Genomic DNA, 13870 nt, shown 5'->3' on the forward strand with positions numbered 1-13870 from the left:
TATAGGAGCTTGGGGTAGGTGACTTTTGGAGCTAGGTGACTCAGTACACAGCACAAAGGCACGAAGAAACAGTTGCTTGATCCTAAGTGGCATTATGTAAGCAGTAAACCCCAGTCGCTCCTTAGAATGAGACTCTTTTGGGCTACATGTGGTTGAAGCACCTTACTGTAGGCCACAAGAACAAAGGGTATCTAAAAATTATATTAAGGGCAATGGGGCTAATACACCACCATTACATAGTATGAAGGCCCACCCTTGATCTCATTATGAGCATCAGAGAATTGTCTTATAAAGGGGAAAGCATTCAAGTGCAACAGGGAACAGCTATCCATACATTATTTTAATTGTTGTTTAAGTGCATATTCCTCAGTTATATTTGGTAGGACAGTTCTTTAATGCTCGCCGGGAGATCAGTGGTGGATATTCATGCTGCTGTTGTTAGTGTTGTTGATGCTTGACCCTGGTCTGACAGGCCAAACCGACCTATTTACTGCTGATAGGCAACTGCCCCGTTTGAGTCATCCCATAGGTTCCCTAGACTGTTTATGTTGTGTTTGCTTCTTAGTGTGCCATGTGCCGTGCAGTGCTCCAGCTTGTGTTCTATGTTGTATGGGCCCATCATACAAGCAGGGCATGTGTCATCTATAATTGCATCCAACCCAGATCTGAGTCAGTAACTGATGAGGATTGGTTGATATCCAGATCTAAGTTTAGCTTGATTCTTCATGCTATGTACTGTTGTAGTGCAGTATTCCAATTATTCCCCTCACATTTTTTCTCGTTCTCAATTTAGACATTTGGTGGTTTAGTGAGCTAAGGTGGTCCAGCTAGATGTGACTCCATAATGTCTGCTTGTAAGGGGCATCTGGGGTTTATTGCTATGTAATACCATTCACGGGCAACAACAGGTCACTCTTAACTGTCTGGACTGAGTAACCTAGCCCCAGATCTCTGTGGTCTTGATACGGTAATACTGGACTGGATAACAATTTAGTACGTACCTCATGGGTAGTAATATGTATTTTTTATGAATTGTGTCATTAAAACTACTGATCAGATATTGTTGTGGCCCAACAGGAAGAGTGGAGACGGCAGCTGTTAGTGGATTATGACACACGCACAAACATGAGCATCTGTATGTTATGTTTCACCACCTTTAAGTCTTATGACGGTCCCAGAAAAAACACATATGTTAAGCATGCCAAGCGTTTTCACCCATCCCTAGAAGAATATTCTGAACAAGAACGCGATCTCATCATTAACATGTATGAAAAGTACCACAAATATGATGTTGATATGCAGAAGGAAGTGAATAAATCTTACAGGTTTGTGTTCGAGTTTTTACAATACTTCCTTATACAGTGATCCCTTGGTTATTGCACACTTGGTTATAGTGGTTTTTGTTATCACTACAAGATAAAAATCTGCACTGCTGCCATTATCACACATTTTTTTGGTTAAAAACTTTGTTATCACACACCTGAGCTGGTTTCTGCCAACAATGATGGTGCAAAATATGTGGTTTCTGGTGGCTTTAAGGGAATCATATATGAGGCCCTACTCGAGGAGTTAATCCCAGGTGGTGGAGAGCATTATCTCTCCGGTCTCTAACTTAGAACCCCCTCACCTCATTCCCATCCCAGGTATCTATATGGTACTTGTTTCTTGTTGTGCTCATTTCATCGTTTTCTGTTAACCTAACCATGCCTGTATGTGTTTCTGACGCCAGAACAGTATGTATGTATTTATGGGATCTAAATTGGTGTAAAGGGAAAATCTGGGTTTACAAGTGGGGCGCTTGGTACCAATTGAGATAAATCCCGTAGGTTCAGTGCATTTTTTTTATCAAATAATTTCATTACCACCTATTGAACACAGTACTAATTATGCCTGATAACCAAGGGATCACTGTATTATGTCAGTTGTAGACTGTTCTACTATATGCGTATAAAGTGCATGAAATAATTGAAATAATATAATATGGACTTCAAACTGGTAGCTTTCATTAGGTATTGCTGCTATATTACTGAAGCATAGAATTGAAATGATTAGATTATTACATTAACAGTAACTTTCCAATTTCTTAAGCTTGTCCCACAGTCTTCATATTTCAGGGCAGTAGCTATCATCAGTAGTATGTTATTAAGCCTACCTATACTATAGTCCTTTCACCTTATCTTGGTCCAGATTTTCATCCTTTTGCAGTTCATTTACATATCTCTGTGGAAGAGAAAGACAGTGTTGTGACTCAGCAGCCTTTCCATGGCACTTCTTCATGATTAACATCATGTTCCAATGTTAATCTATTGCTACTACTTAGCATTCAAGGTGGAGGGAGGGAGGCTTTAGGCCACGTTTGAGTAAAAAGGGTTATTGTCATGATTCTTGACTTACTCCAATTGGGTGGTGTCCTTTTGTTATTATTCTTGATGCAGCCTGATAATTTTATTCAGCTTATGGCAGATCTTTTAAATGTAGGGTGTACCTACTGTATTCCCTTCAGCTCAGAAAGTCTCTTCAAGGTGAGCACAGCCATTTGGAGGTAGCATGAATGAACTGAAATAATATGTCATCAGAGTGAAGTGGTTAGTTTCAAATAGCCAAAAAGGATCCAGTTTTAAACAGCTACTCACTGATAAGCTGTGGTACTAAAATAATCACTGCATTCCCCAGGGCAGCCAATGCTTTTGTGGCATTAGGTAAGAAAGGCAGCAAACACTGTGAAGTCAACACTGAAGTTACATGTACAGCTGACCTACAGGTGAAAGTTACTGCAGAGTTAGAAGCAACGGATGAGAACAAGGAAGGAGTTACTGAAGGAAATCACTTGAAGGAAGAAGAGCTTACATTTAACTCAGGTAAGGTTTGGAATTGTTATTTTAATAGCACAAGTTAAATATAAATACTGCACAGTGCTGTTCATGTAAGAAAACAAAGTTTCAGCAGTCACTGATATATTTACACACAACTCACTTCATTCTTAACTCCTGTTGGTGGTGTGGACGCTGTTTCAAGATGGCATCATAAACATGACCACTGAGCAAGCAAACATCACATTTCATTGGTTGTAACTTAGGGAAATCCACTGAATATGAGAGAGATGGTTGCTGATATCAGGAGGATGGTATTGCAGGAGTCATTGCTGAACTTGTGAATTGCTAATTTAGAGATATGCTGAACTCTGGTACCCATCGTACCTCAGAAGAGACCAGAAAGTGTCAGTCTTGTTACATAGTTTTAATCATCATTTTCATTCTAACTCATTTTACATGTTCTAATGCAGTAAGATATGGAACTGTGCTCTTTTCTCTTTCTATGTATCTATCTGTTTATAGCCAGACACCTTAATCCGTAAGGGTTGGCCACAAATTTATGGCATCCATGTTGCCCTGTTCTTGTCATTTTGCTCCCCTCCCCCCAACTTACACTCCTCTCTCTCACATTTCTCTCCACTCCTTCCCCCTTTATCATCCTCTGTCTCCCCTCCCCTCTTCCTCAGTCACATACACTCTTCTCATTAGTCTTTCACTCTCTATCTTCTTCACATGACCAAATCACCCCAGTGTATTTCTCTTAACACTTTGTCACATTCACATCCACACCACAATGCTTCTTCACTTCCACATTTTTCAATAAGTCACTCCATGTAACTCCACATACTCAAATCACTCATTTCCACTGCTGTCACTCTGACATGTGTCCTACCAACAAGGTCCAAGCTTCACTTCCAGACATTAAAGTGGGTATCACAATACTATTATGCAGTGACTTTTTTACCTCCATGCTCACTTCCCTATTTCTTATCACTGCTTTCAGTGAACCAGCAACCTTTCTTCCCTGTTGTTCCCTTTCAAGCACTTAATCTTTACTCCTCACACTACCCAAGTACAGTACTTAAATGCACTCATATTTTCCATCACCTCACTATCCAGCCTCACTGTGCATTCATTGACGTTATTTCTCTCGAAGACTACAATTTTACTCCTTCTTACGTTCACTCTTAGATTCTGTTTCTTACAAACTCTCCGAGATTCACTCACCAAGCCTTGCAGTTCCCTGTTATCTTCATTTAACAATACAGCTTCATCTGCAAACAACAGAACAGGAAGTTCAAGACGTTGTCCTCTCTCATAAGTTCCACTCCAACATCCACTGCCCTACCTTGTATCTCTTTTATAACACCATCCACATACAAATTGAATGGCCATGAGGACATGACACATCCCTGTTTCAATCCAACTTTCAGTTAGAAAAATTCACTCAGTTCACCATCCACACACGCTGCAGTCCTTGTGCCCTCATGCATACTCATCACAGCATTCAACAGCATGCCGTTAACTCCATGTATTTTTAATACTTTTCACACTATGGATATGAATTAAAAGAGAAATGAAACTCCATTTCCAAGTTCTCTTGCTCTTGTACTATGGGAGGAGGGTATTACTATGTCCCTCACATTAACAACTGGGCGTCATGATCATAATAGTGGTACTGTAGTTTTTAGGACAAACATTTAAAGAAAATCATTCATAGAAAAAAAAAATCCAGGTGTGTAACATTATAAGGAAAAGTGTTTCCTTTTGTATTTAAAAAACATTATGAAGTTACTGTAACTACCTAGATGCACTCATAGAAAAGCGAGGTAAATGGGTAATAGAAATGAAAAGTAGAATGACTCAAAGAGGAAAGAGATGCTATTAAGGCCCTGATACGAAGCCAAGGACATAGTGCAGAGGCTGTAAGAGGATTGCATGAAACTTTAGTAGTGTCTACATTAACCCTTTTGTTACCAATTGATGCAGGCTGCATCCAACCGTGAGTGAGTACTTGGGACACAGTCCTGGGCGCCCAAGGCTGCACTCTGAGTCCCCCCCCCCCCCATCACCGCGATATTCCCACGCACTCGATAGTTCATAAACAGTTTATCCTCACACCCTTATTTATGCTTCGATAATCGTAATTTTTTTTTCACCATAATCCTGAATAAATGTACTTGCTTATGGTGTTGTAATAAAAATCAGCCGAATGTAAATTATGCCCTAATTATTATTCTTTTTTACTTCAGTTTTTTCTTATATAATTTTTATGGTAAATATTACTGAGAAAAGGTTATAGGGAATTTATTTGGCTACATTTTGGTGTATAAAGGATTACTGTAGGTCAAATAGGGTCGATTTTACGGAGCACAAAAGGATATTATCTTATGCTCGAGCAAGGCTCATAGCACACTGACTGGGGCAGTGCAGGGTGGGTTGAGCGCAGCGGAGGAATACACGGGGATACAAGTAGTGCTTTGTTCTAGCCCAGAAATGGACACAAAATCATTCCATAACCAAAAAAATGGGCCATTTCATTCGATGCAGCTGATGTCGAATGGTAACAAGTGGTTGAAATGTGCGCAGACGCAACCTGCGTCCAATGCTGAGAATGCTACTAATAAAAAGTAGCGGCACTCCCATTCCCGTTACTAACTTGAAAAAGTAGTGATGTTACTGGTTTCGCTACTTGATATGAAATGTAGCGGTGCTCCCGCTCCCACTACTTTGGATAAGAAAAAGGTAGACGAAGGAAAGGTTAACAAAGATCTGTGATATAGCAATACACTATATACTGTTTTCGATAATATTAGTCAGTTTGAGTGGTTATGTTGTGTACTAGTAATGTCAGTATATACTGTACCTATACTGAAAATAAAAAAAACATCATATACATGTCGGTGTCACTTTAATGAAGCTTAGAGCTGAAGGTACAGGAAAAAGCTATTTACTGTATAATGTAACAAATGTTCTTTTGCACTGTTACCTAGTATACCTACTGAAAGTAACACGTAAATTAAAGACAAAAAAATGTGGCCTACCATTGATACATATACTGATTTATTATATTTTCAGTGATACCAATTTAAGATATGTACGAAACCAAAAGTAAAAATAAACTGGGGTCTTCTTTTAAAAGCTATTTATACAATAGCAATGTTTTTTCCATTACTTTAAACATAAAGTAACATACTGATACAAAATAATAACATAGTGAGTAAGAATTAGTCTGAAAGAGAGAGTGGGGGAGAGAGCGGGAGTTAGAGACGAGGATAGTTAGAGGTGTGTGTGTGTATTTACCTAATTGTGATATACAGGAAATGAGCTATGCTCGTGGGGTCCCGTCTCCGTTTCTCAATAAGTCAAATTTAGCTTTAAACTCGTCTAAGTTTTTAAACTGGACGATCTCTTTGTCCAGGCTATTCCACAGGTCTATACATCTGTAAGGAAAACTATATTTCTTGATATCCTTCAAGCAGCTTGGCTTCTTCAGTTTCATCCTGTGTCCTCTTGTTACTCACTTATCCCATAAAAACAGATCTTCTTTGTCAATTTTATCTACTCCCATCATTGTCCTGAACACTGCAATCATGTCACCTCTCTTTCTTCTTTCTTCTAAGGAAGGCAACTCCAGCTTTTCCAGCCTCTCTCTGTACGACAGAGCTGACAGGCTGGGGATCATTTTGGTTGCTGTTCTTTGTATTCTCTCAATCTTGTTTATATCTTTCTTTTTGTGTGGGGACCACACTACTGCTGCATATTCTAACCTGGGGCGAATCATGGCCATTATCAATTTTTTCATCATCTCATCCATATAATGAAAAGCTACTCTTATATTAGTCAGGAGTTTTACGTCTCTCTAATTGTCTTGTTAATGTGTTTTTCAGGTGACAAACTGTCCTGGACCAGCACACTTAAATCTTTCTCTTCTCTCGCTTTTGTGATTGGTTCATTACCCATCAAATAATTCAGTGATGGCCTCTTGGTACTTCTACCCATTTCCAATATTTTACATTGCATTGAATTTCATTTCCCACGTCTGGCTCCATTCATGTATCCTATCCAGATCCTCCTGCAGCATTTAACAATCCTCCTCAACCTCTACCTTCCTCAAGATCTTTGCATCATCAGCAAACAGACTTGCATAACCGTTCACTCCATCTACCATATCATTTACGTAAATCAGGATCATTACTGGTGCCAACTGTGGGACTCCACTTGTTACTTCCCTCCATCCAGACATCTTATCCTTTATTACTGTCCTCATTTGTCTGTCTCTCAAAAAGTCACTCATCCATTCCAGGAGGTTCCCCTTCAGTCCTCCTATATGCTCTAGTTTCCACATTAGTCTCTTATGGGGTACCTTGTCAAAGGCCTTCTCCAAATCTAAATACACACAATCCACCCAAGCATCTCTTTCCTGTAGCACATCAATCGCTCTTGAGTAAAAACTCAACAAGTTGGAAACACATGACCCTTCCACTTCTAAATCCAAACTGACTATCAGCCAAAATATTCATCTCTTCCAGATATTTTATCCATCTATCTTTCAGAATTCTTTCGCACAATTTTGTGACCATGCTGGTTATGGACACTGGTCTATAATTCAGAAGTTCTTCCTTGTTTCCTCCCTTATAAATTGGTACCACATTTGCCCTCTTCCACTCTTGAGGCACTTTCCCCTCTTTCAGAGAACACACAATTAAACTGTGAATCTTATCTGCCAGTGTGTGTGTGTGTGTGCGTTGCCTACATCTAGCTGACATCCTTATTTATCTTTACTTAATTTAAATGATCGATAATTAACTAGCAAATTCCTGTCTAATTATTGCACATTATATGTTGGAGTGGCCCTGGTGAGAGAGGATAGTGTTTGGAAACTCCCTGTACTGTTGTTTGCAGATGATACTGTGTTGTTGAGTGAAGACGAAGGGGAGCTGCAAGGCTTGGTGGATGAGTTTGAGAGAGTGTGTAAGAAACGGAATCTAAAGGTGAATGTAGGGAAGAGTAAAGTGATGGTCTTTGAGAGAGGTGAAGTTAGTGAATGTACAGCAAGGTTGGATGGTGAGGAATTGGAAAATGTGAGTACATTTAAGTACTTGGGTAGTGTGATGAGTAAGGATGGAGGTTTGGAGGGTGAAGTGCTTGAAAGGGTACAGCAGGGAAGAAAGGTTGCTGGTTCTTTGAAAGCAGTGATAAGAAACAGGGAAGTGAGCATGGAAGTGAAAAAGTTACTACATGACAGTATTGTGATACCAACTCTAACGTACGGAAGTGAAGCTTGGACATTGTTGGAAGGACACAAGTCAAGAGTGAGAGCAGTGGAAATGAGTTATTTAAGAGGAGCCTGTGGAGTCACGTGGAGAGACAGGCTGACGAATGAGGATATAAAGGAGCGTTGTGGTGTGGATGTGGATGTGATAGGAAGCGTTATGAGGAACACACTGAGGTGGTTTGGCCATGTGGAGAGGATGGAGGGTGAAAGACTGACGAAGAGAGTGTATATGAGTGAGGTGGAGGGGGGAAGAGGAAGGGGGAGGCCGAGGATGAGATGGAGGGATGGGGTGGAGAGGTATATGAGAGAGGGGGATGTGAATTGGGAGCAGGGCAGTGAAATGGCGGGGGACAGGGCGACTTGGAGGCGATTTGTTTGTGGCCACCCCAAACGGGATTGAGGCATCTGGCAATAGATAGATAGATAGATTAATAAATAATAATTAACAAACTACTGATGTAATGCAGAACAAACATCATTAATTGACAGAATTGCCGAAAGTATTATTTTTCGTCATTAACAAATACAACCAAACCGTTAGCATATCTGTATGTACTCACCGACTCCGGACCTGTACTCGTCGCGTGAGTAACGAGAAGCGTGGTAACGCGTGAGCACAGCCAAAAAGTAACGGCACTCTCACTTCTGCCACTGGCTATAAAATGTTATGGCGTTACCACCATCGCTATTAAAATAGTAGCGACGCTGTGTAGCGGCACTATTCCCAGCCTTGCCTGCGTCAAATGGTAACAGGTACATGAAATTTGCACCGCACCCATAAACACCAAAGGGTTAATATATGAATGTTTAGACTTTGATACCGTATAAGAGGGAGAGCAGTAGAAGTAGGACTATTGATAACTTTATATGAGTTACATTGGTTGGATATACTGGTAGAGATTCATGAAAGCTGTAGAACTAGTAAGTTTACTGATGACAGGTGGAATGGTCAGATGGAGTAAATGGATTTGAAAAGAGCAATTGTTGTTGTTCTGCTCTGGTCTGTCTGGCAAAGCAGACCCACCAATTACAAGCAAGCAGCTGCCTTCCTGTGGCAGACAGTACCCTGCCAGGGTTGGAACAGGGTCCTTCCACATAGTGAGGTTCAGGGAAAGTGGAGGAGACATAGCCCGCAGGAAGATGAGGTGTATATAGGAGATATGTACGAGTAGTAGTCTTAGCCTGGATTTTGAGTACAGTACTTGGTAAATATGGTTGAATTCCCTACTGGGGAGTGTTCAGCTAGGCCAGCTACAGGACATTGGCTTCATGCTACTCCTATAGTATTACTTCCTGGGACAGTGATAACCATCCACTTATTGCCTTTGTGATGGGCTAATCGGTGCCACACCATGCACAAGGGTGACCTGCGACTATGCAGGGCAAGGTCGTCTATCTTCCCTAATCCGGATACACGTTCTGGCTGCATACTTAGTGAAAAGAATATAGTATTGAAATGGATATATATGGTGAGGTGGAGGGTGGGAGAAGGCAGTGATGTGTGGGTATGGCACATGGATGTGTGAGAAAGAAAATAAGATACACCTGTAGAGAACAATAGTATTCACTCAATTATCCGAGCGCTTCATATCTGACATGCTCTGTGTCCAGACGTTAGGCCTTGGCTCTGTTAAATCTGTGTCCATATTAATTTGTCCATACTCAAACATAAAAGTTATGACATCAGTGGCTGGTTGGCCAACAAATTTAAAAAATCAGTTGGGGGGGGCCAGCTAGCCTCTCTGGCCACGCACGGAATGTAGACCAAGCCCATAAGCTGAGCACAGACGGCTGCCTAGCTCCTTACCAAATGGTCAAAAGTCCCTTGGCTGCCCAGATCCCTCAGAAAGTTCCACCAGTACTCAAGTAATACAGGCCTGTAACCCACAAGTAGAGCTAAATGGCTGTCCAGCTCCCTACCAAATGGTCAGAGTCTCATGGCCGCCCTCACTCCTCACCCCCCGTCCCTCCTCCATCCCTCTCCAAGCTCAGCACTGCCAGGCGTGTCTCCCGCCCCATCCTCCCCCTCTCCCTTTCCTGCCCACCTCCCACCATTTACCTACCTGCATTGCCACCAATGAGTTTTTTAGCTTTTGGCAATTTATTCAAATACGATTTGTCTTATCAAAATTCCGAAAACACCATGAGAAAGCTCTTGAAATTCTGCATCTAGACCAATGCTTAGCTGTTACATGGTGCATGCTAAATTTTGCCCTAGGATGTTGGGGAAGTTATTTGAAGCTATTTTTACTCTTGGACAAGTTTATTCTTACTGCATTTCTGTACTTTTACTCATCAGTTTTGCATTTTTATTAGCCTATCATATAAACTCCAGCAAAGATGATGATATACAGTTATACCAATATAACCAATTTATGGGGATAAATTTGGCTGTTGAAATGTTTTTCTATGTGTGCGGGGAAGCAGCCATAGCTTGGTTCTTAGTTCTGTTGGTGTCCCAGAAACAAATTGAAAACTTATGGTTCCCGACAGGGTTAAAATTCTTTTTGCAACAGTCATTTTCTTTTATTTTTTTGTGCTTTTTTGTTGTGTATGCATTTTTTTATAGTGTCCAGCATTGTATTGAATATTCCCATGTTTGTTTTGATGTCTATGTAGCTGAAATACTGAAGAAGACTGCCACAATTAGGAGGAGTACTGTACGTATAGGTAGGGTATTTGTGGATTTTTATTGTTTATGCATTGTCTTCGTAGTGTCTAGTATTATATTGGATATTCCCATGTGTGTTTTGATGTCTACTTAGCTGAAGGACCAAAGAACTATGCTGCAATCTGGAGGGGTACTGTACATGTAGGTAGGGTATTTGTGGATTTTTGTTGTTTATCCATTGTTTTCTTAGTGTCTAGCATTATATTGGATATTCCCATGTGTGTTTTGATGTCTAAATACAGCTTTAAGACCAAAGAACACTGCCACATATAGAAGGGGTACTATACATATAGGTTGGATATAGGTAGTAGGTTGGGTATAGGTACAGTAGAGGATATTGTTCCGTATCTGAATTTCATCCGTATCCTAATATACCTTTGGCCTTATTACATCAGATAATTGAGGGATTACTGTATAAGGAAGGAGAAACATTGACCATTCATCCAGCCATTATCCAGTTGACATTTGTCCTGTTTAGAGCATAGGGACCAAGGACTAGGCTACCGTACTCGGTTCAGACATTAAAGGTAAGGACGACCAGTTTATTACCCCTTAGCGGCAGAATATGTGCAGTAAACTCCAACCACCCCTTCGAAGTAGACACTTATGGGCCACATCCTGTTGCAGTGCCTTGACTTACTATACCACCAAGTATCTGAAAATTGCATGAGGGCAGTGCGGTTAATGCAGTGCAGTACACCAGTGCACACACAAAAGTGTGCCTGTGATCATCCAGCATGCTGCAGAGAATATCCCAGGAAGGAGAAAGTACTAAAGTGCAAGAGGGGAGCAAACATTGACAGATGAGACAAATGGATGGATGAAATGTGTTGTTGTTGTTGTTATCAACCCCAACCTGTTTGGCCAAGCAGACCCATCAACCACAGGCAAGCAACCACCTCTGGAGGGCCATTCCATGCAGTGATTTGATGTTCCCTTGGTTGACATAGCTTCAGAAGGGCAAGGTGTTGGGAATAGTTTGGAGGTTTGGTCAGTGGTTGGATGCTGCATTTGTGTCTCCACCAAGGTAACGGCCACCAAAGTAGGCTCTGTGTCACCCTGTGATTTGGTCATGTGGTTACCACCCAGCACTCTAATTGGTTTACTGAGTTACAGGAAACTGGTAGACTTGTCACTCAGTGTAGAGTAACCTAAAGTTGAAAGAAGAATACTGTAGAGTAAACCCTTCATAAGTCGAACTATATTGGGCTCCAGGGTACTTTGACTTACCAGTTTTTCCAACCAACCGGAAATAATTGGGAAAAAAAACTTCATTAACCCCCAGTAATCACAAATTATATATGATTACTTGTTTATTAGTACTAAAACAGAGAAGCATTTATAAAGCATTAAAAATAAACAATCAAAACAATTTCAAACAATTTGGTGCATGTCATAGGCTAGGCTATGATAGGAGGTTGCATAGTGGAGGGGTGCAACAGTCACTTACCGGTAATTACGTAAAGTTCTGCACTTATTTACTTCACTTAACAATCAATTAAACTAAAATTTAACACTTGGAATATAATCAACTAAAATGTAGCAATTGGAATATATGAAACTAAAATGTAACTCTTTGAATAAACACTCACACCTCTGTCAGAGTTCAGCTTACCGGAAATTCCACCTTCTGCAGGGTCGACTTACTGAGGTTTTACTGTAATTAAAAGTGACAGGAAAGAAAGGGAGGATGAAATATGTTTAGATCTTAACAGGAAAAAAGCTAAACCCCTGCTCATATGTGGAGCGTATGGAATGACTCAGTCTAACAATTGTTTGTAAAAATTGCATATTACTGACATTGCCTGTGAGGTGGAGCTGAGAATTTTTGTAGTTTTAACATATTAAAAGGATATGTAGCCCATTCCACAGGGCATTTTGATGATAGTTCTCTTATTTTATACTTTCTTCCTCTTGTGTGAGGATCCTACCCACTTCAGTTTTTAGTATAAAATAGGGTTCAGTAATGATCTTGACGTCTTATGAAATTAAGGTGTCTCAATTGAAACCTTTCTTCATTGCACCAGCACCCCTGTGCCTTGAATATCATGCTCATTTTAACTGTGGCTTTATTTTTCGATTTAGGCAAGAGTCGCTCGCACACCCCAGAGAGTGACGTTAGCTCAGAGGTGACAGAAAAGATCCACGAGAGTGCAGAAGTAGGATTCACACGAGAGAAGCTGGAGAACAACAATATATCAACAGCAGCACATACCAAGAGGAGTCATATGAACACCAGAGCAAAGTCTGCTGCATCCACCACTACTGTTGTTGTCTGAATGTCATTTCATAATACAGTATCATAGCTTAAGTTTTGCTATGTTAGATTTAGTATTTTTTATCATTAATTGTGAAGAAAAACTTGTGATATATGACAATTTTGAGAGAGCAAGATTTTGGTGCATCTCTAGGTAAACAAGAACTAAGTTCCTTCTGCTGTCACATAATGAATATAATGTACACTGCACTAAAACTGAATGCTGTTATACCACTAAGTTGAGGTCCAGAAGTGGCTAGAGAATACATTATTGGATATGAGGGAGTTGTCACACTGTTCTTTATATAACTGATGTTTGTGCTCAGAACATCAGAAATTACAGTAGTGATAGGTCAGAGTTAAGTTGACACCTGTTTGGCATAATACAGTACAGTACATTGAAAAATTCCACATTTCAGTACAGAACTGCATTGTTTGCATATGATAAATATGATAAATTATAATAGCCACTTACTGACAGTCTGTAGAGAGTTTAGTACTGCTGTGTTTCGCCAGTTAACTGAAAGTACACATGTCTTCATCACACATCATCTACACCATGTTCAATATGAAAATGACATAATGTATATTTACTGGCTGAGTTGTCACCATGGTACATGGAGTGTTAGTTTTGTACACCAGCTCATGCTTATCTTTTCATTGCTTTAAAAAATTAATTGAAGCATGCAGCCATTAAATACAGTGGTCTCTTGGTTGTTGTGCACTTGGTTGTATCAATTTTCATTATCAGTGAGAGATGAAAATCTGCATTCCTGCCGTTATTGCACATTTTTCGGCTGAAAACCATTGTAATCACACGCCTGAGCTGGTTTCTGCTGACAATGATGGTG

The 13870-nt window shown here is 40.3% G+C and overlaps 1 protein-coding gene across 1 annotated transcript in view; it reads left to right on the forward strand.

Moving 5' to 3' along the window:
• LOC145403991 (uncharacterized) overlaps window positions 1-13041 on the forward strand; it is a 124586-nt gene extending 111545 nt beyond the window's left edge. Inside the window, exons 5-7 of the mRNA XM_080275598.1 lie at window positions 1078-1325; window positions 2674-2858; window positions 12848-13041. Of these exons, the coding sequence (XP_080131724.1) occupies window positions 1078-1325; window positions 2674-2858; window positions 12848-13041 (627 nt within the window). The remainder of the gene's footprint in view (window positions 1-1077; window positions 1326-2673; window positions 2859-12847) is intronic.
• Window positions 13042-13870: the final 829 nt, after the last annotated feature.

Source organism: Coenobita brevimanus, chromosome 62, assembly GCF_032717465.1.
Source record: "Coenobita brevimanus isolate Jiangsu-jjx chromosome 62, ASM3271746v2, whole genome shotgun sequence".
Taxonomy (NCBI): Eukaryota; Metazoa; Arthropoda; class Malacostraca; order Decapoda; family Coenobitidae; genus Coenobita; species Coenobita brevimanus.